At 34.0% G+C, this 22,497-nt stretch overlaps 1 protein-coding gene across 2 annotated transcripts in view; it reads right to left on the reverse strand.

Moving 5' to 3' along the window:
• Nucleotides 1-22,497, reverse strand: part of LOC106874473 (ribitol-5-phosphate xylosyltransferase 1) — a 427,968-nt gene that overhangs the window by 46,903 nt on the left and 358,568 nt on the right. For both annotated transcript variants that reach the window (XM_052970898.1, XM_052970897.1), the window contains one exon: nt 21,246-21,551. In XM_052970898.1, the coding sequence (XP_052826858.1) occupies nt 21,246-21,551 (306 nt within the window). The remainder of the gene's footprint in view (nt 1-21,245; nt 21,552-22,497) is intronic.

Raw genomic sequence — 22,497 nt, forward strand, 5'->3', positions numbered from 1 at the left:
ACTCAATGCATTCAGTATAATTTACCTGGAAACAATAGTTGATTAACTCTTTCATTAATCAGGGTTTCATACTAAATGTAATTATTCAGGAAGATACATGTAACAACAAACTCTGAGTGTGGAATGGAATGAATTCTAAGATATGTGTGTGCATGTGTTTGTGTGTGTGTGTGTGAGAGAGAGAGGGGGGAGAAAGAGTGAGACATAGACAAAGGGAGGGAGGGAGGGGGAGAGAGAGAATATGGTCTGAAAATAATTTGTTTCTTAAAAGTTCAATACATGTTTGTTATCTTCACACCGTTTATATTTGACTATTAAAATCTTTTTATGTCAATCTTTCCAGACATCCCTTGCATGTGATCATTTGGAAGACAACCAAATAAAGAGAAATGGCTTAGAATGAAACATGTAAAACCCAGTCTTTAAGAGTGACTTTTCATGTTCAACTCATCTTATCAATTTCAATTCAAACTCTTAGTCCCCTGGATTACAAAATCCTATAATTTTTGATATCTAAAATGTCAACATGGTACCCCTTCCCCCCACATACACACACAGTTGTAAATGATTAGAAATATAAAGAATATAGAAAATTATGAAAAATAAAATTTAAAAAAAACTTAACTAATATAATTTTCTTAAGGCATCAGTCCCATTTATCTTCATTTTCATGTGGTTTCAGAATTTTAATTTACATATATAAAAACCAACATCTTATATTTATAAAAATATAAAAAAAAAAAAAATTAACATAACGAATCTTGTGATCACAGCTAATTACTGATATTTATGAAGATCCTCAGAATATTTGCACAGCCTGTTTGCTTTGAAGATATGTTTATAAAATATTTCTTCAAATTTTCATTCCTCATCATTGAATTTGAAAAGAAGGTTATTTTATTTTTTTTAATATCATCAGGAGTGTCCATATTTTAATGAATTAAAGCAGAATTAAGATTTGAAATTATGCAAATACTGAAATCTCCCAGGAGATTGTATAATATAGAACAATAATTCTACATTTGGAAAAGCTGATGAAACAAGGATAATCTATGTGGAGTTAGTTGTGAAGTTGGATTTAAGGAAACAAACTGTTTGGAAATTTAAGCATCTCTTTGAATCTAATTAAATGATACTGATTTGAAATTTTTAATTTTCAAAATAAGTTTGGACTCAACTTCTTTCAAAGGAAATGGAAATGTGTTATGACTAAATATGAAATTTTTTTTTTTTTTTCATCTTGCTTTTGCTTTATCAATAAAATCAAAGATATATCTTATTCTATACTACTTGTGATAATTATTTGATGTTATATACTAATCTTTCAATAAAGCCATATTTCTTTCCTCACAGAAGCACTGACTTTACCATTAGTCATGTTATAGATGTACTTGTAGTTATTCTAAATTATTTTATGTTGCTGTAGAGAGAAAGATGAGAGGAGTTCAAGTTCGAAAAAGGTAAAGGAAAAACATAACAATTTTATAGTCTGCTGGACTTCTCTGTCATCGTCTAACAGCATTTTAAATGATGGAAATTTGATGGTAAAGCAGGCTTTGCGGAAGCTTTATGGAGGAACTAAATTCACTGAAACAAATTCAAATTTTTATCTCATTTCTTTAATTCCTGAATAGCTTGTGACCGACGAAGCAGTAGAAATGCAAAAATGTATTTTTGTGTTATATGTAAAGTAATGAAGATAATCAGAAGAAAATGATAAAAAATGAATTTGATGATCCAAAAGTATTTATTATCTGCACAAATAAGTTTGATAACATGCAGTAAACCAATAAACTGGAATGAGAGTATACTGACAAAGATCAAAGAACAATTTATATTACTAAATTATAACTTTTAATTTAGCCTCATATACTAAGTTAGAAATGCTAAAAATCATTTGTGAGAATTATTATAACAGCGTTAAAAAGCCTTTTTAAATGATTGTATCCCTGTATGTAGATATACTGCAACTGAGGCCTCTGTGTGAATGTGGCTTTTCTCTGCTGCTTTGGTAAAAGATTATATTTTTGTTATATGAATAAATGTGGAGAATCAGATTGGAGCCTGGAATAGCCACCTGGTCCACCAGTCCTCAGTCAAATCGTCCAACCCATGCTAGCATGGAAAGCGGATGTTAAACGATGATGATGATGATTTATTGAGACACACAAAAATGATTACAGAGATCCAAATTCTCAGTTATCAATTTGGATTTTGTGATCCTGTAGAGTCTAAAGACACCACATAAGACCTTCAACAACAGACGCAATAACAACATCAGCCTAGTCTTAAACGATTTATTGGCCGTGTATGTGTGTGTGTGTGTATTTAAGCTCGTGTGAGAAATATCATAAAACTCCATGCAGGATATACACTTTTTGCATTAAAATTAATATTAAAATTTAGGGAAGAAAATAGTGAAAGTGGATTTTTTCCTCACCCACTTTTATTAAAGAGAAGGAAAAAAACACAATAATCTAATATTCATTGACAATTTTAGATATTGTTTCCAAATATTAAACCCATATTAATGTTGCAGCCTTATATTATAGCTGTGCGACCTGAAACATCAGCAAGTACACAAGCTTCTCAATGGTGCTGAGATGTGGTCCCTTAGACGAATGTTGAAGAGATAGAGTGGCAAATATCAAAGTCCTTAGACAAGCAGAAAATTCCAGAAAGCTTCTTAACACCATAAGAAGACAATAGGTTAAGTTCAGTGGACATTCTAATGAGAAGACAAACCTTTGAACATTTAGTAACAATGGTAAAACGAAAAGGAACAAGAAACCAGGAAAGACAGAGAGAGAGAGAGAGAGAGAGAGAGAGAGAGAGAGAGAGAGAGAGAGAGAGAGAGAAGACTCTTAATGATTTACTAACTGGTTACAGAAAGAATAACACAATAACAACCTGTGTGCAGGACAGGATCCACTATTTCTAGGTGTGGCACTTATAAAAAAAAGTGATATAGATGGATGTTTTGTCATTGTAATAGCTGGCATGAAGCCACCACCCCTCTCTCAAATACATCTCCGTTCAGTCGAGGGGTGAGTCACCTCACAAGTGGTGGCACCATGGAGAAAAAGCTTCCAGTACACACTGTAATATGGTTGGTTCTATGAAGGGAATCCAGCTATAGTAACCATGCCAACAATATTCGACCTCGCCACAGTCATGCAGCAGATCTTGTCAAATCGACCAAACCAATGCCAATATAGAAAACAGACATTAAATAATGATGATGATGATGTTGAACAAAAAACATAATCCATGCTGATACACCAAGGCCAGCGCTACATTGACCAGATCTTAAGATCTCACATCATGCCATTCTTTGCATATCACCATAGCCACATGTTCCAGCAGGACAATGCTCCCTCCCACACAGCCAGGCTCACAATGGACTTCCTGCATCAGCACAACATCAGAACCATACTGTGACTGGCTCTCAACCCAGATTTGAACCCAATTGAACACCTGTGGGATGAAATCTAGAGAAGCCTGAACCAGGTGGTCCCAAGGCCGACAACTTGTGTGGAACTAGAGGCGGCTTTCCTCAGGGTGTTGGCACAGGTGCCAATGGCCTTTGTGAACCGCCTCATGCACTCCATGTACCAACAGTGTATGGCTGTTTTGAATACCCAGGAGGGGAATACATGGTATTGAACATGTCACACCCTATCATCTCAATGTGCTGGATCCACTCACTACCAGAACACATGACAACAACTTATAGACTGTGGTCAAAGGGCATCCAAGAAATTGACTTTATCAGATTTATCAAATTTTTTCTCTGACATAATGAAAGTAAAACATATTTCACAGTCACACATGTCTCACGTTTCTTTCGTGGTTCAGTGTATTAGGGGGAGGGGGGTTTGTCTTTGGATTAAGATTCCGTTCATCTCCATGATCTTATGTTACATTTGGCTACAGCAAAGAATCGTGCAACTGCTCTGTTACCATTTTAATGCCATACTGAATAATTCCCAGCTGATTAGCTGTGGAATATATAAATTTATAAATATCCTTCTATGTCAGGGGTAAAACGAATCTGGGCAGTGGCCAGCACTATTGTTATTTTTCTTTAACATCAGCAGCACCGAGGAATGTTGTTTCCTATTTGGAATTCCAGGCAGAAACATTTAGAATTCACAGCTTAAGAAATTCCATTAACACAATATTGAAAGCTATTCTCAGTAACTTCATCAAAAGAGAGGTGCTGAAACTTAGTGACATGAGCAAAGCTTATGTGAATGAGCCATCCACATGTCCTAAAATGAAAGGCCTTTCTTAAAGGGCCACTGTACAAAAGTATTTCAACAGAAAACTTTACAGCAATTTCCCAAAAGGAGTCAAAAGAATTTAGAGAAAAAAAAAATAAAGAGTTCTTACATGCGTTTCTTAAAACAAATGATATAATGCTTCTTGCTATGTGATATGTTTACAAATTTAGAGCTACTTGAGGCTTAAGCCTGACCAATGTTTTTGAAGCTTAACCAAAATCAATAATACCATTAGCAATGACGTTTTTCAACCTTGCACATAAAGACCACAACAAACAAATACGTAGGGAGACTCAGCAAAATGCATTTCTTAATACACAAAATTTCTCCCAAGAAACACTGTTGTTTCTACCTGTGATATAGTTTAAGTTGTAATTTCTTTCATTGCTCCCCTGTTCAACAGCTGCAGAAAGAGTTTCTCCATTTCTTAATAACATAACAACTGAAGATTACAGTCATCTAACAAAAAAAAAAACAAAAAAAACCAACTTAAGTTGCATTGAGAACAGTTTGTCTCAAACTAGAAGGCAAGAAAAAAAAAAAAGACCTTATACAGCAAGAAGAAAAGTAAAAGAATTCATTGCATTTTTGATGAAAGATATAAGGAAAATTTAACACATTTTCTCTTGAAGTATTTATGGGGTTTCATAGTGGTATAATGCAACTGGAATGGTTTTGTGTATTGTTGTACCTTTTTAACAAAGTATTTGGCACCATTGAGAAAAAAAAGAAAAACTTTTGGCAGCCCTGGAAACATTTAAGGGATGTGAACTACTAATATATGCTTGCATGTGCACACGTGTATGTCCAGGTGTGTAGGCTCTGTTGTGACTTCTTTGGACAATGTTACCAATTAAGTTGATATCTCTGTAAGTATATCAGGCAGAGTCTAAATGTAAATATCATTTCTGCTTTCTTATTGAGGGAAAGATTTGAAATAATCTTGTCTGTTTTGCAATTTAATTTGCTACATTAATATAGAAATTACCCTAATATGTCTTTAGTCTACCAGAATAGCCACAAATTAATTAAATCATACTTTTTTTCTATTATTTGCTCCTGGAGAAAAGTTCAAAAGCATTTTAGGATATTAGCTTCTTTGAGGAGTGAATGCCTTTATGGGAAGGCCGTATCTTCATGGGGATAGAGCGATTAGTATGTTCCAAGATGTCTATCATAACTTTGGTTGTATTTTATAATGTATCAAAACAGTTTCTACAAAGTTCAAAGAGAAAGAGAGAGAGAGAGAGAGAGAGAGGGGGGAAGAGAGAGAAAGAGAGAGAGATATTAATACATTAATACACTTCAGGTGATGAAAGACAGTCGCAACCTTGAAAGTCTATCCGAGATAATAAAACTGCAAAGAATGCTTTACTATCATATTTTGAAAAATATCCACAGAAATTCAAATAATACCATGAATTAGATAATCAAACCAGAAATTGAGGGAAACCAGTAAATAGGAGATGGTAAGGAAATATCATTATTAGAGGCTTTATTTATTTATTTTACTGCATGTTCTCTGTTGTATTGTTGTTACAAGATTGAAATTTAGTTGAAGCAAGAAAGTGGAAGTGAAAACAATAATTGTATACTGAATTGAAAAGGTTTAGAGGTACATGACAAAGGAATAAGGAAGTGAGAATATAAAGAGGCAAGATGTAATTTAAAGAAGGAACAACGTGAGCCAATCTAAGGAATAGAAGAACTAGAAGCCAAACTGAAGACATTCGTATAATAGAAAATATATAGGTGGCTTGACAGGAAAGAGATTTAAATCTATTCAGTCTATATAACATGCATGCATGTGTGTACGTGCACACACGCACGCACAGAGGCACAGAAAGAAGTTCACGGCTGTAGAAATACTCTTCTGGAACATCACCTTTTGGAAAGAGGCCAAGGAATATTCCTGGCACCAATTAAAATTAAATACCTACAAATGTCTGCACTCAAAACATTAACAAATAAAATAGTTAATAAAAAAAAATTGGGGTCTGGAAGTAGTTTCTTTGCATTAATATAAGATTCAATTAAAGAAAAAACTGAAAATAAATATAATAAATACCCAACTCTCTAAACAATTTAAGATGAATACTGAACTGCCAACTCTATTGTTAAATATTGTATAATAATGAATCATACATATATGTAGAATTACAAATAAATGAACTAACGAGAGGAAAGAAAGAAAGCATGAGTGTGTGAAACATGGATGTATATATGCTCTCTTGAAAAAAAAAAAATAAAAAAGCTTTCCATCTCAATACTGAAGATTGAATAAGTTGCAGAATTTCATATATTCTCCAGATTTGATTTCTGTATTTCTTTATTAAAATTCCCTCTCAATCAAATTTTGAAACTGACTTGCAGGATGAAAAAAGGGTTCCATGTCAAAAATGGAACAAATTCAATATCCTACAAATAATTGAGGAAATTTACTGACACACAGTTATTGCCTAAATGGTCCTGTCTAGAATTCACACACACACACACACACACACACACACAAAGTTAATCATCCAAAGCAAGCATTTTCAAATATCTTTAGTATGTAATGGTAAGAATCAATATTTGTGACTCTTACAAATGTAGACACATAAGAAAAATTTAAACTTTCAAGAAGCAAGGTGCAAAGAAACCACTCTCATGACTGTCCACCCTTTCACTGCAAATAACAACTGCAAACACCGTTGTAATTATTAAAGTAGTCTTGTGATAAGATTTATCTTTTTCAGTTAAGTATGGGCATCTACTGCATTACAGAAACTCCGCTTCTTTTGTTTCCTCCACAACTACCCTTAGCCACCCCTATATAATGTGGGGTAGCCATGTATTTCCATTGTACAGCAAGACACTCGTGCATGTCTCTATCATACTTTAGTCTTTCGACCCCCACCCCACCCGCACTAAATAGCAACGGCTTTTACTTCTCCTTTCCCCACCTTGCAAGTTGTTTGGTGACCTCACAAGCAGTGGTGGCATGAGGAAAGTGGCAGGAACACATTGGCATTAGGAAGGGCATCCAACCATAGAAACCAGGCTGAAGCTGACACAGGAACTCATTGGATCCTGTCAAACTGTCCATCCCATGCCAACATGGAAGATGGATGTTAAATGATGATGATGGTGATGGTGATGCACACACATATATACATGTCTGTGTGTCTGTGTGTGTGTGTGTGTGTGTGTGTGAGAGAGAGAGAGAGAGTTGGGGGGGGGGGAGATAACTTGTCAGAGTCATTGGTATTAAGCATTTTATTCAAATTCTCTTTGATCCATGCAAACATGAAAAAGTGGATATTTAATGATGATGATGATGATGATGACGTATATAATGAATGAGCTTGGCAGGTAGAGTTGGATACACAAACTGAGTTCTCTTGTAGAAGAAACTAGATTTTAATAACGTTGCATGGGGTGGGGGCAGAGAGAAAGAGGGGAGATAGAGAGAGAAGGTGAGAGAAGGAGAGAGAGAGAGAGACAGAGTAAAGGTATAATAGAAATTTCTTTCAACATAAGAAGTTCTGCTAAGAAACATTTTTCCAGGTTTTGTCAGAGACATACTTAAAAAAGAGATTCATGCATTCAATATTTGTTAGAAGAATCCTAACATGATAACAAGGCAGATAAAAAGAATCTGAGTTTTTTAAACTTACACCCACAGAAAATTTCTTTGCAAATAAGATAATTGATTGAATTTGTAAATTAGAATTGATGGTAAAGATGTATTATGCCAGCAATGTAGAAAATTAAGATTATCTCAAATATTTTATTCAGTAAATATTTATTTTACTTCAAAAGCAAACACCTTTGCTGTTTCTGGAATTCATTTTAACCCTTTTCATATCAAACCATTGGAGACCATCTCTGATTGCAAGATACCAAATTCCTGTTTTAAACTTATCTTAAAATCTTTCAAAACTTTCACATTAATTTATGTTCCAAACACTAACTTAATAATAACCAAGTTATTTCACTGAAATCCTCAGAATTTAAAAAAATCAATTGAAACAAAAGACTGTTTCATAAGAAATATTGTAACAAAAGGGTTAAGGTGGGAATTTGTGGCATTATAAAATATGCCTTAACTCGTAAACCTAACCAGTTATATTGGTTAGGATTAGCTTCAGTATAAGACTAGTAATTTTTTCAAACAATGAGAGAGTCTCAGCATTGTTACCTGACCTGCTAGAAATAGCAATCAGATCTTCCTCAAATCACACCCTACAATCTTAAAAAGAGAAGGGTACATAATGTGGTCCTAGATACACATATCTGAACACAGGATTCCAAAGTCATTAACCATAAGTCTGCTTGATCAAGGCTGACCTACGGTTAAATAGTAACTGGTAATTATTTCATTGATTTCAAAGTTGGTTCACACGAAGTTTGAACTCAGGTCACAGGGAGAGAGAAATAAATACTAATCATCATCATTTAATGTCAACTTTTCTGTGCTTGCATGGATCAGACAGAATTTGGTGAAGTTGATTCTCTCTAGCTGGATGCTCTTCCTGTCACCAACCCTTGCCTGTTTCAAAGCAGGGGAACATTTCTCCATGGACAGACATGTTATTCATGGAAAACTGGAAACAAACAACATCACTTGGATGATGGTGATGCCTGTTTGTAATCACTATGTGATGCCAAGACAATGATGCACACACACACATTTGATGATCTTCCTCAGTTTCCCTTTACCAATTCTTCCCATAAGGCATTGGGCACCATGAGGCTTTAGTAGAAGACACTAGCCGAAGAAGAAATCTAATAGTGAAACTACTACTACTGGTACCGCTACATCACTACCAACCCACCATCAATATGACTACTGCTGCTGCTGCTGCTGATTATTATTATTATTTAATTAACCATGTAAGTAAATTAATGAGAAAATATTGCAATGAAATTAAATAAATGTGATATTTATACACTTAACGAACTGATGATTAGCAGTAAATGAAATACTGTAAATTTTTCCCAGCCACTACATTTCTAATGCTACATAAAATATTTTGCAAAACAAAGAAAATGTTGAGGAAATCTGCATCAAAGATGTTCCTAGATATATTTATAAATACAAGACTGGCAGCTGGTTTCGCTGAAGGAATGGCCACCAAAATGATGTGTAACCTAATGCAATGACAATAGTTTTTGATAATGCAGTGTTGCTAATAATAATGCTGTGCGATTAATGCAGCATTTGCACACACAATAATGCTGTTTTCAAAAGCATTATGTGATAGTGCAGGATAACCAATTTCTCATATAGTTTATGATAATGATGTTGACGATGATGCTTACTACAGATGTGGTGACATTTGTGTCTACACAAAGAAAATGGGGAAATAAAAGAAGAAAAAAGAAGAGGCAAAAAGCTAGTTTCAAAACTGTATGATCTGCCCACCTCCACCTACCACTTGATTCAAAACACCATTAAAATATCTTTACAGACAACACTTAAGAGATGTTCACTCTTACAACCGAACATGCAAAAAACTAAAAACAAAATCAATAATTTTACAAAAGTTCTTTGACATCAATTATAAAAAAAAAAACCCCAAAGAAATAACAAAAGATTAAAAAAGTACAACCAAGCTCTCCTCCCGACTAAAAACTGAATACATTGGGAAGTCTTTATAGAAGAATGGCAAATTTATCACGCATGTTGCATTTCATGATCTGTGAGATTGCATGTTACCAGATGGAGTTGTGAATTGAAAGTATTGCTATATACTTTAGCACAACTAATTTTAAAGTAACATCTAGATATTTACTTAACAGCATTTACAATTCTATATTTTCAGATACAGAATTTTTACCATTTAATTTTTTTATTATTTAAAAAATAAAATAAAATTTCATTAAAAAATTTAAAAAGGAGCACTAAACAAAATCAAACTTGGTTTGTGGCATTCTGCATATCATTTCTTTTAATTTAACAGCTGGATGCTTAAATTTAATTTTTATGCAAGCTATTTATAGCAATTATATTAGATTTGTGCTTAATATGCTGCACTGACAAACTTTAAAAAAAATATATACTTACAGTTCGAATAATTTGAAAGAGTTTATAGAAACAAATTCAGTGAATGTCATCAGAATTATTGAAATGTAGAGCATGAATAGATAAAGTCTCATGCTATGCTCCTGCCTTTGTTCTGTTCTTTGAAGTGAGATGTATCTTATGTGCGTCAGTGAAGCCAGCTAATAACAATGAGAATCACTTCCACTGAGAGTTGAATAATGGTTGGCCGGACAAACATTGCAGCACATTGAAAGGGAAGGGGAAAAAAACTTCTTTACAGTCATTAACTGATTCCATTGGAGTGCAGCTATGCTGAGGCATTGCCTACAGAGCTTCAGTCAAATATATCGACCACTGTATTTAGTTCTGGCCTTCATTTTATCAGTCTCTGTTTACTGAATGGCTAAGTTCACCCAATGATCTATGTCCTATAGGCAGGTTCCTTTCCTTAAAAAGTAAAAGCCACAATGAATTTATACACACACACACACACACACACGACAAGATTCTATAGTTTCCATCTACCAAAACTTGCAAACAACACATTGGCCTACCTGCAAGAAATATTTTAACCAGGCAGCCATCTCTGTTTTCTAAATGTAAAACATTTTCTGAACCAATCCCTAGAAATATCTTTAAATGAAGGAAACCATCCAAAATATATTAACTCCAGAAAATAAGTTGTTGTTTCACCCCAGTTCAGTCTTGACCCAGAACCTATAACCCAACCACAGCCGACAACCCTTATGCATACGGTTAGTGTCATTTCTTTAAAATAGTAAGGAGGCTCCCTCGTTGCCTGGAAAGAAGAGTAAAACGTATGAAGAGGCCTCAACACACAGGCATATATAAAGACTTATGTGTGTATGCAGATGAGACCAAACTTTGGTTGTTTCCAAAGTTATTCACTGAGAAGTATTCTGAGCTTATTTTAATTTTATTGATTTCCATTTTGATAGTATTCAAAGTTTATTTTAATGCTGCAAAAACTTCAGCCAAAAGCTAAAACACAACTAACACATTTTTCTGAAAAATTGAAATACAACTTAAGACTTTCTTCTCTGGAGATATCTGAGAGGAAATATGGCTGACTAGAAAACTTTATTCTTCATTGCAAAGAATACAGAAAACATCCATTTTTTTTTTAAGAAAAAGAAAGCAGCAAAAATGCATAGTTTATTTGGGACATTGTGAAGAGAAGATAAATAGAGCAAAAGGACCTAAGTATATGCAGTTGATTATTTATTCATTTGTGTGGGGGAAAAAGGGAGATTTGCATCAATTATTGATTTCTTACATAAGGATCAGGCCTCACATTTTTAAAGGAGGGGAAATGATATCAAGGGATGTTCATATTCTTGAATGGTATTAGTCTAGCCATATCAATGAAAGAGGAAATGTTACAATCAAGTAATCTGTGCCAAGTGACATAGTAACTGTGTCAGGGAACTTTCTTCCATTTTAATAGCAACTGATTCAGAACAGTTTCTAACCACAAATGAATTGTAGAAATGTAAATTAAAATAATGAAGGAAGGTTTGGAGTCAAAGAGTCTTTGAGGTAATTTGGCAAAGACCAAAAGTCGTAGTAAGTTGGAAAACAAATAAATCATAAATCCCTTCAGATGGCCCTGCTTGATAAGCAGAAAAGGTGTAGGTAGAAACTCCATTAAGTTGTACCCAGTACAAGCTATGAACACACAAGAGGTGCAATAGTATCTGAGGAAGGTTAATAGAGAAAGTAGATCTATCATTAAAAGCATTTCACCTACGACCATCCTGTCTCTTCATATAACTAGGGCTATCTCAACCAACAAATAATTTTTCTTTATAGTTGAGTGTAATTTGATGGACATTCACTCCTATTTCTAACATGTTAAAAACCTGCAGAGAAGAGGTTCCCCTTTTGGTTTGGCACCATGCACGGTGACAGAAATAGATTTCTTTGTTGTATGATTGAAAGGACAGAAAGAAGAAAGGCATCTTACTATAGAAACCTACTCACAAAATAAATAATGGATTATTTTAAACATAGAACTGAACTATACAAATCTGAAAAATTATTTTTAATAAATAAAAATATCAATTTATGAATTAAACCCTAACCCTGAACAGTGAAATTTTGCACAATTCACAACCGTAACTGTTTGGATTCCCACAAATTTTGCAACAGACAACTGAAGTTGTGCTTCAAATGCTGTCTGTCGATCTTTTATTAGTAGAGCTGGCCAGGTTTGACATAATTATGCCAACGTCGCATTTTCAGAATCACATTGATTGGCATAAAGAAACATCATTCTATCATGTCCAACATTATTTGGAACTAATTTTGTCTATTTATAGATTTATTGAAATATTGAATATCAGCAATATAGTGACAAAAAAAGTAACTGAATAATACTATTTGTAACAGCGTTCTCTCTCTCTCTCAACTGAAACAGAGAGAGGAGGAAAGAAAGAAAGAAAGAGAGACTAAGGAGGAGAGTAGGAGTCCTTTTGCAGAAGTCCATGACCATTGAGGCTTGGAGTCACATCTGAAATGATTGACATGATGCAGATGCAAAATGTGATATTACACTACTCAGCTATTCTTCCAAAGATTCTCACAGAAAAACATTTTACATCAGAATATAATAACAGACAGGTATTTATGTATGTGAAGAATTTGGTTTCCAAATGTACTTTATTGTGAGCTGTTGTGCAAAGTTCTCAGAACTGCAAAAAAGTTATATCAAATTCATCTCTACACAATATATAATTCTTGCCAAGTGAAAAAAAAAGGATCAATTGCAGAATTTAGCATTTGTTTTGCGTATTTTAAAGGAACATTTGGCATTTTGAAATTAAATCAAGACAATAATGTTGATTTAGAGCTCTCAAGAAAATCTAATTTCTAATCAATAGATAAGGCATAAATTAACTTTTATGGTCTCATATAAATCTAGAACTAGAGTTGGAATTCTCACTTGTTTGTTAGAATACAATTGTAGAAGGCATTCATTTCTTTCTTAATTGTATCATACCAACTTATTATGCTCAATGAATTCGTTTGGCATATTAGTTTCTTCAGTCACAATGCAATACAAAATAGGTTCCAAAAAGTTATTTGTAGGTAAGCAAATTCAATTTCTTCAAATACAATAGCGCTTGTCTTTGGAAACTGACAATTTGATAATACCTTCATCAAGGAACAGCTTCTTAAGATTTCATTTTTATATGAGAAGTTTCATGTATTGTTTACTCCATTCATCACCACCACTCATCGTCATCATCATCTTTATCATCAACATTTAATGTCTGTCTTCAATATTGGCATGGGTTGGACAGTTTGACAGAAGCTGACCAGCCAGAGAGTTGCACTAGGCTCCAATTGTCTGCTTAGGCATGATTTCTACAGCTGAATATGAATAAATTCATATTCATATACATATACAAAAGAGAGGCTTTTTTCAGTTTCCATTGACCAAATCCACTCACAAGGCTTTGGTCAGCCCAAAACCATAGTAGAAGACTCTTGCCCAAGGTACTATGTGGTGAGATTGAACTCAGAACCATCTGGTTGAGAAGCAAACTTCTTACCATATAGCCATGACTGTTCTTGCCCCACTTCTCATTTTCATGTATTTATGTATTTACCAAAATGTCTTGTAAATTCTTTTGCTACATGTTTTGTGCTTATAAATGATGGCAAATATATGGAATAATTATTGTTATTATAATAATTATTATTATTATTATTATTTACTTTTAATCTGCATGTTTGTTACAATCACCTGCCAAGACACATCCAGCATCCTAGGGCAAGTGAAGGATAAGAGATGTTACAGTATGACTGAAAGCTAGGGGAGGGGAAGTAGCAGGGGCAGTAGAGAAATATCTCCATGTAATACAACACAGACATTCAAATGGATAGGGTTTTTCTAAGGATATGGGCAGTACTTGTCAGTACAATCTTTTGGATTTCTCTGAGACATGGTTCTCCTGGGATCTTACATAAATGTTTCTGACATCTCTTTTTTTTCATCATACCTAGGGCACCTACAATAACAGAAACAGTTCTCACTTTAAGATGCCACATCTTTTGTATTTCAATTTCCAGGTCCTTCTTTTTACTTAATTTGTCAAATTCCTTTACAGATATATTTTTATCAGTGGGAACACTGACATCTATTATTATTATTATTATTATTATTATTATTATGAAAACCTTATAAGTTATTTTAGTAAGTGAATCCATGTGTTTATATTTGTTAAACAATACAGTTGTTCTAGTAAGTGGATTATGATTTTTAGCGTTGCTATAGATACAAATCTACTTATGAAGCTACAGACTAGAAAAATGAATTGATATTTATGAGCAAAATGAAAATTCAATCCAGTTTATTTTTACAGAGAAAGTAGCAGTGATCAATTTTAATGAGATAAAACAAAATGCAATAATTTTTTTTAAATCACCAAGAGAAAGAATGCTTGTCATGATATCCAAATAAAGATAAAAAGACTTAGATGAAATGATACGGGAAGTAGAAGACAACAGTTTCAACAATGCATTATTGCATAAAAAATGCATCCTCTAGAGAGTAGGCAAGATGTTAAAAGTAAAACTAAAAGACAAGAAAACAATGTTTTAGCACTTAACACTTAGATGGTTTTAAAGAGGACTGGTTCTAAATAAAATTTGAAACTGAAGTAAAAATAAAATGTCAAAACAAAAAAATAAACATAATAATAATAACAAGAACAGAATACATTAAGCAATGCAAGAAACAAGCATTTTAAACTGAAGTTTGCATGCTTACATGTAAAATAGTCGTCATTATAGCAACACTCCATTAATAGACTTTAATTTCAACTTCAAGAGATAAAGTGGTTGACTATGAATAAAACAGCAATATTTTTTCAGATTTGACATAAGGTGTTTAGTGAACACCTGATAGATTAACATTTAATCAGACACTGGTTTTTTAAAAAAAGATCTATAATAATAAATAGTACAGAAACGAATATTTAAGGCTATATTGCCTGGTTTGATATTTTAAATTGCTATAGTTTTCTTTAAACTAGATTCTAAGAACTGATCGTTCTTTAAAATCAATCAAAACGAATTTAAGTTTCAAATAATTTTGACATTCAGAAAAGTTTTATGGCCTGTTCTTTCTTTCTATCGTACAATAAATAGGTAGAAATGGCTTGAAACCTTTGAATGTAAAACAGAAAAAGAAAAAAAGTAAAAACAAAAATGTAATAGAATTGAAACAGCATGCTATAAATTTATCCATCTCTCAAATGAATGACATTTGTTTTATGAATGTAGTCAAAGATTCCAATGATGAAAGGGGACACCATTATGAAAGATGAAAAGAGAACTCCATATTAGTATGGATTTAGATTTTGTTTCCAAAAAAATAACTGAAATTCAATATCCTCAAAACTGTTGCTTCTGAATGTTTTGCTGATGATAATATGCTAAGAGTATATTGCTTGTAGCAAAGATCAACAGTAAAAGTTAGTTCTTATATGAACACAGTGTGAATCTCGAAGTAGTGATAACACAAAGAGGAGTGCTGGTGCATTTGCCACCATCAAAAAATAACATTTGCATTCTGCTGTTGTAAAAAACATTACCAGATTTGTAGGAAGCCACTAGGAGATATAGTGAATATTCTCCTAGATGATGGCATAATGGATATGGTTGTCAGCCAAAAAATATAAAATAAGGGATTAACAGAGAGGTGAAGGTTGGGTTATCAGAACAGTTATATTCCGAAATGAAAAAAAAATGGAAATTATTAAGAAAGAGAAGAAATAGAGTTGAAGAGATTAGCAGTTTCTAGGAGACACTTCAGTCGATGGAGATGCATTGTAACAAAAAGACTAGTTTAGAAATAACCAATAAGCAGCATAATTAAACCAGGAGATTTTCATACAACACTATTTAAAAAGGCTTACATTTTCATAGGCCTAGAAACCATTAACGTGTAATGAAGAAATAGATTTGAATACTGGTAGCAATTGAGAAAAGTCATAAATACATGCAATAGTCAAAATAATTTCTATAGGAGACGTCTAAGCAGAAAACTAGATGACTCTATTTTAATAATGACTCTGTTATTATTTACTGTTGGTGCTGTTATTGCAAGGAGTGGATTGGTAGAATCATTAGAGTTTCAGAACAAATGACACTAGAGGTGGTTATTCCAGCTCAGTACATTCTAAGATCAAATCCTAACAAGGTCAACTTTGCTTTCATTCTTTTGGAGTTGATAAAATGAAGTTTTGTGGTCGATGGAATGAACTAGACAACTCTTCTTTTAAAAATGGTTGTCACTGTGCCTAAATCATCATCATCATCATCATCATCATTATTATTATTATTATTATTATTATTATTATTATTATTATTATTATTATTATTATTATTATTATTATCATTAATGTTGCCAGGTGGCAGAACTGTTAGCACATTGGTCAAGATGTTTAACAGTAGTTTTCCTGGCTCTTTACTTCCTCAGTTTTAATACTGCCAAGGTCAACTTTGCTTTTTGTCCTTTCAGGGTCAATGAAATAAAGTACCAATCATGTACTGAGGTTGCTGTAATCAACCTGCTCAATGCACCTCAAAACTGTTGGTCTTGTGCCACAAACTTTCTTTAGAAGCTCTACAGGACATTCCATTCCAATCTCTTTTATCCATTTATCTTATTTCATTACTCACAGCCCCTAATGCACCAATTATTACAGGTAAAATCTTTACAGATTTCATATTCCAAATACTCCAATCTCAAATTTTAAGGGGATGTCATTTTTTCAACTTTTCATCTGCTTTCAATCCTAATATCAAATGGACATGAAGGATCAATATGCAAATGCAATTGGCAAGAGAACAGCAGCAGGAGATTTAAGGGCCTCACTCGCAGCAAATACAATAAGAGACTGGAGAAAGCAAGGATAACAGTTACAGATGGAGACGGGTGAATGTAATCTTTGTTGCCTAGCCTCACATTTGCCAGAATTTTAGGATGAGTTATAAAAACTACATTATAAACATGAAGAATGTTGGAAAATGCATTTCTACAAAATTGATAATTAATTACTCCAAGACATTACAAGAAGTACAATTTAATTTTCAAGAAAAGAAGGTCGATGTTGGGAGGTTTGTGAAAAAGAAGGGTTTATCAATGCATACAAAAACATTTATTGCTTAGAAAATACCAACAATTTTAAGAAGGAAAAATATTAGAATTTATAAAATGTATGGTTAATGTATGAAAAGAAACTTGGTTTGAACTGGGTGAAATGAATTAAATAGAAAGTGTTTGAAATTAAGACTTTTATGATGTTTTCCTACACTATTCATGGACTGAATTTTATTTCCACTGCAGATAACTGTTCTTGTCTCATTGCCTGATTCTCTGTTTGGTTAATGTGTTGCTATAAAATGTTTTCTGTTATAACTAAGCTGTTTCTGTTTATGTTTTTCATATAAGGTTATATTAGTGTTCTTATTAGAAAGATTTCTTTTTTCTTGCTGCTCTAGTTGCATGTTTTAGTCCATATTTTATTTCTTTTTCTGCCAAACTAAAGCATTTCAATAAACATTAAATACTTGAATACACTAAAAATTCTTTTTAATATCATTCTCTGCTGGAAAAACAGGAGGGGGAGGTCTTCCATGCCTGTGAGACTTATACGACATCCAATGTTGTAAGTAGTTTATTTCACTCAGTCACTGTGTCACACAATACACTAATGACTATAATCAATATAATTGCCCTGATGAACTTATCTTAAAATGTTTTATCAGAAAACAACAGGCGGCAAAGAACATGCAAAATCTCATATCAAATTAATAATTCACAAGAAAACAAAGTGCCGACAGAAATCAACTGACAAAGTAAAAATTAAAAGAAAAATTCTCTTTAAGCAAATTGTTCACAGGACCACAGTTGGTTGAACAATACTGTGCAAGTTGTGTGGCTGTCTGCATGCATACATCTCTATCTATCAATATACATCAACACACACAGATACATAGAGATATATAAATTCATAAAAATGTTGTTATGTGTAATAATGGTTGAATGTGTAACCGTTTCTTTAAAAACTAAAGAGATTAAGAGAAAATCTAAAAGACTGGCAGGTTGATTTAATTTCAATGCTAAATACCAAATTGCTTGACGATGTCAAGAAGAAGAGATCAGAATGTGTATCACAGCTTCCCTTTAAATGTGTATCTGAGCATGAAGAAAAGAGAATCCAGGAGAAGAAAATCCTTACATTCTGTTAAGCAAATAACTCCATGGTGTTCTTTCCATTGACTACAAACAATACAGAGTTAATTAAAAAAATTGAGAGAGACTACAATCTCTCTCTCAGAACCTGTCTCAATTTAACCCAAACATTTAATTAAAATTATGCTTAACCAATGACAAAACCCCTCTATTTCGCTGCAACCAAATTTCCTTCACATCATACTTTATTATTTTTGAAAATACACTAGATGCATTATACCTATGAAAAGAAAGGGGTGGCTTTTCATCCAAAAACTTATTTGATCAAAGTTGACCCATGGTTAAACAACAACAATCAAGCCTCTTTAGGATTATCCAAATTATTCTCATACAATTTTGAAAAGTTCCAAAATATATATATCTTTTTACATTCTCCGATTAGTAGATTAGTATCAATTTCAAAGAAGGGAAAAAAGAAAAACAGTCACAACTGTTGCATAAATTTTATAAGTTCAATGCTTACTCCCATTATTAATTATCAAAAAATGCAAATGCTTCATAGCGTCAAAGAGCGTATATGATTGATTGAATGGTCCCAATATTTCAAGAATGATAAAACAGATTACTGATACATCCATTAATATGTGTCTAGGGATTGATTAAAAGAGAAAGAAAGAAGACTCTCAAAATGGTGTTTTTTTTTACATGCCACCTGCACAGGAGCCAGTCCAGCGGCACTGGCAACGACCTAGCTCGAATGTTTTTTCACATGCCAGTTAGGCAACACTGGTAATGATCACGCTCAAATGGTGCTATTTACGTGCCACCGGCACGGAAGCCAGACGGTTGCTCTGGCAATGATCATGCTTGGACGGTGCTGTTAGTGCTCCACTGGCACAGGTGCCAGTCATCGAATTTGGTTCAATTAAGATTTCGATTTCACTTGCCCCAACAGGTCTTCGCAAGCAGAGTTTAGTGTCCAATGAAGGAAAGGTACGTATAAGTGGGTTGGCTACACTTCTGGCAGAGGCCTTGGATTATGGTCTCACTTGGCTTGCTGAGTCTTCTCACACACAGCATATTTCCAAAGGTCTCTGTCACTAGTCATTGCCTTGGTGAGGCCTAATGTTTGAAGGTCGTGCTTCACCACCTCATCCCAGGCCTTCCTGGGTCTACCTCTTCCACAGGTTCCCTCAACCACAGGGGTGTGACACTTTCTCACACAGTTATCCTCATCCAGTCGCACCACATGACCATACCAGCGCAATCGTCCTCTTGCACACCACAACTAATGCTTCTAATGTTCAGCTTTTCTCTCAAGGTACTTACACTCTGTCGGGTATGCACACTGACATTACACATCCATTCGAGCGTACTGGCTTCATTCCTTGCGAGCTTACACATGTCCTCAGCAGTCACGGCCCATGTTTCACTGCCATGTATCATGGCTGTTCATACACATGCGTCATACAGTCTACCTTTTACTCTGAGCGAAAGGTCCTTTGTCACCAGCAGAGGTCAGAGCTCTCTGAACTTTGCCCAGACTATTCTTATTCTAGTAGCTACACTTTCAGTGCACCCTCCCCTTCTACTGGCTTGGTCACCTAGGTAACTTCCAGTTTTTCTCCCTGGAATGTGGCAGAAGTTGTTCTCTGCACATTTTCAGTGTTTATTGCTCCTGAGCATCTGCCACATACAAAATCTATCTTCCCAGTCAGCCTCCCTTTGATATTGCTGCACCTCTTATGTGTCCATAGCTTACACTGGGTACATCTTACAGAATTTCTACCTATGCCTTTTCTATAGATCGAGCAGGGTCATCTACCCGAAGGGGTTTGTGGTTTGTCTGCCTTCCTGCTTACAACACAAAAGCCAGACATGTTTTTGCAGAAGATTGAATGAATAGCAATGTTTGTGTGATGGTGATATTTATCAAAAAATACTGTGTGATATCATGACAAAGAAACCAAAACACACACACACACACTGGACTTTTTCCAGTTTCAATCTACCAATTCTACTCACAAGGCTTAGGTTGGTTCAGTGCTATAATAGAAAATACTGGTCAAAGGTGTTGCACAGAAAAACCAAACTCCAAATCACATTGGTTGAGAAAGATTGTTTCATTACATCAGCCTTTGCTCAAGTGTGTATGTGGTTGTGGGTGTGTGTGTGCGTGTGTGTGGTGTTTGTGTGTGTGTGTGTGTGTGTGTGTGTGTGTGTGTGTGTGTGTGTGTGTGTGTGTGTGTGTGTGTGTGTGTGTGTATAAAAATTTTGTACATTTAAATAAGCTGGAAAAGCCGAATACCTTTTCTGAATATTGATAATTTTCTTGTTACAAGGTTAAGTAGGTCAGCTGACTATGTAGAGGTTTTTTGCACTAACATGTTTCACACTTAACTAAACTGTAGGAAGTACAGTCATGTGTTTAATAGTAGAACAAGTTTAAGCTCACTGGACTGAGGAAAATAGTACAAAGATAGTAAGTAGAATAATATGGTGAGAACAGAATACACAATAGTTTTATATTTTTTAACCAGAACAAAGCAGGTGTTTTTTTTTTGTTTTTTGTTTTTATACATTCACAATGAATATTTCCAATATATTCATAATGTTAATTTTTAATGCTGTGCAGAAGTAGCCTTTAAAAACAAATACAAGTGTTATGATAAAATAGCATAGATTCGCATGTACTTACGTTGCAACTCCTAAAGGCCACTGATAGAAATTTTGATCATCAATATCTGGACTGTCATAGACCAAGAAGACAAACTTAACAGGCCCACCACGGAGCTGCATGTAAGATTTAATCCATTCATTATTACATTGTTCATTGCCCAATAAAATCACAGCCACATTTTTTAAATTTGTTAACGTTGGAAGGAAATCAAGCCATAACTTGGCAAAATCTATTTTGGAGGGTTCACGTCCATTTAAGACAAGTATCACATTTTCAGTACTTTTTGGGACTTTACTTGGAATCACTCCTGGACCAGTTCGGAATCTACAAAAGAAACAAAAGAAAAAAAAAATTAACACCTTTTGATAGCATTTTATTGATGCATTCATAGATTACAGCATAGCATAAATCCACTGTCGTCAGGTGAAATTTTAAAAACATATAAACAGGAGAGCTAAAACCAAGAAATGAACCCATACAACAACTAACATGAAGAATAATCAAATTTATAGGAAAAATTGGGAGAAGCAAAGGGAGATTCTAAGAGCAATGAGGTCAAAGCAATCCTACTGTTCAAGCTGTTATCTCAATTAGTTTATAGTCATGATACCTGCTGTGAAAGCTAACAGGGAACAAGCAGGCCAACTTGAAAAAATCTGCAAAGAACAATGAGATAAGACCTCAGACTTTTGGGGTAGAACGACATAAACTGTTGCCATCATTTGACGCTTGAATACACATGCATGTATAGGCATATACACTCATTGACTCCTACAGATATTAACCTCCAGACTATGACAGATATTTATTTTGTGACACATGACTCCTGTATACATAACAATAATTCTTCACCTTTAGGAAGAGTTTCATGTCTACAAAAATGAGTTGCCTGGAGGACTGCCTGTTAGAAATATTCAATTGATAACTTCCACAAAATTCAAAACAGCACAATAACATGTATGAATGCATAATTTACAACAACAACAACAACAACAACAACAACAACAACAGCTTCATCTTCAATTACCAGTCTTGAAATTAGGAATCCTTATGATCCTTGATTTCCATTCAAACTTGGATTGGATGAGAGACTATTATGTGGTAGTGTTTGACCACCACACACACTTCCTGATAGCAACACTTTTAGTTACTTTTTATGTTATGCAGAGATTTGGTACCACCACAATATATATAGACACACACACACACACACACACACACACACACACACACAAAAGTTCATGGAGGAGTTTTGATAAGTTCAATTGCT

The sequence above is a fragment of the Octopus bimaculoides genome, chromosome 9 (assembly GCF_001194135.2).
Source record: "Octopus bimaculoides isolate UCB-OBI-ISO-001 chromosome 9, ASM119413v2, whole genome shotgun sequence".
Classification (NCBI taxonomy): domain Eukaryota; kingdom Metazoa; phylum Mollusca; class Cephalopoda; order Octopoda; family Octopodidae; genus Octopus; species Octopus bimaculoides.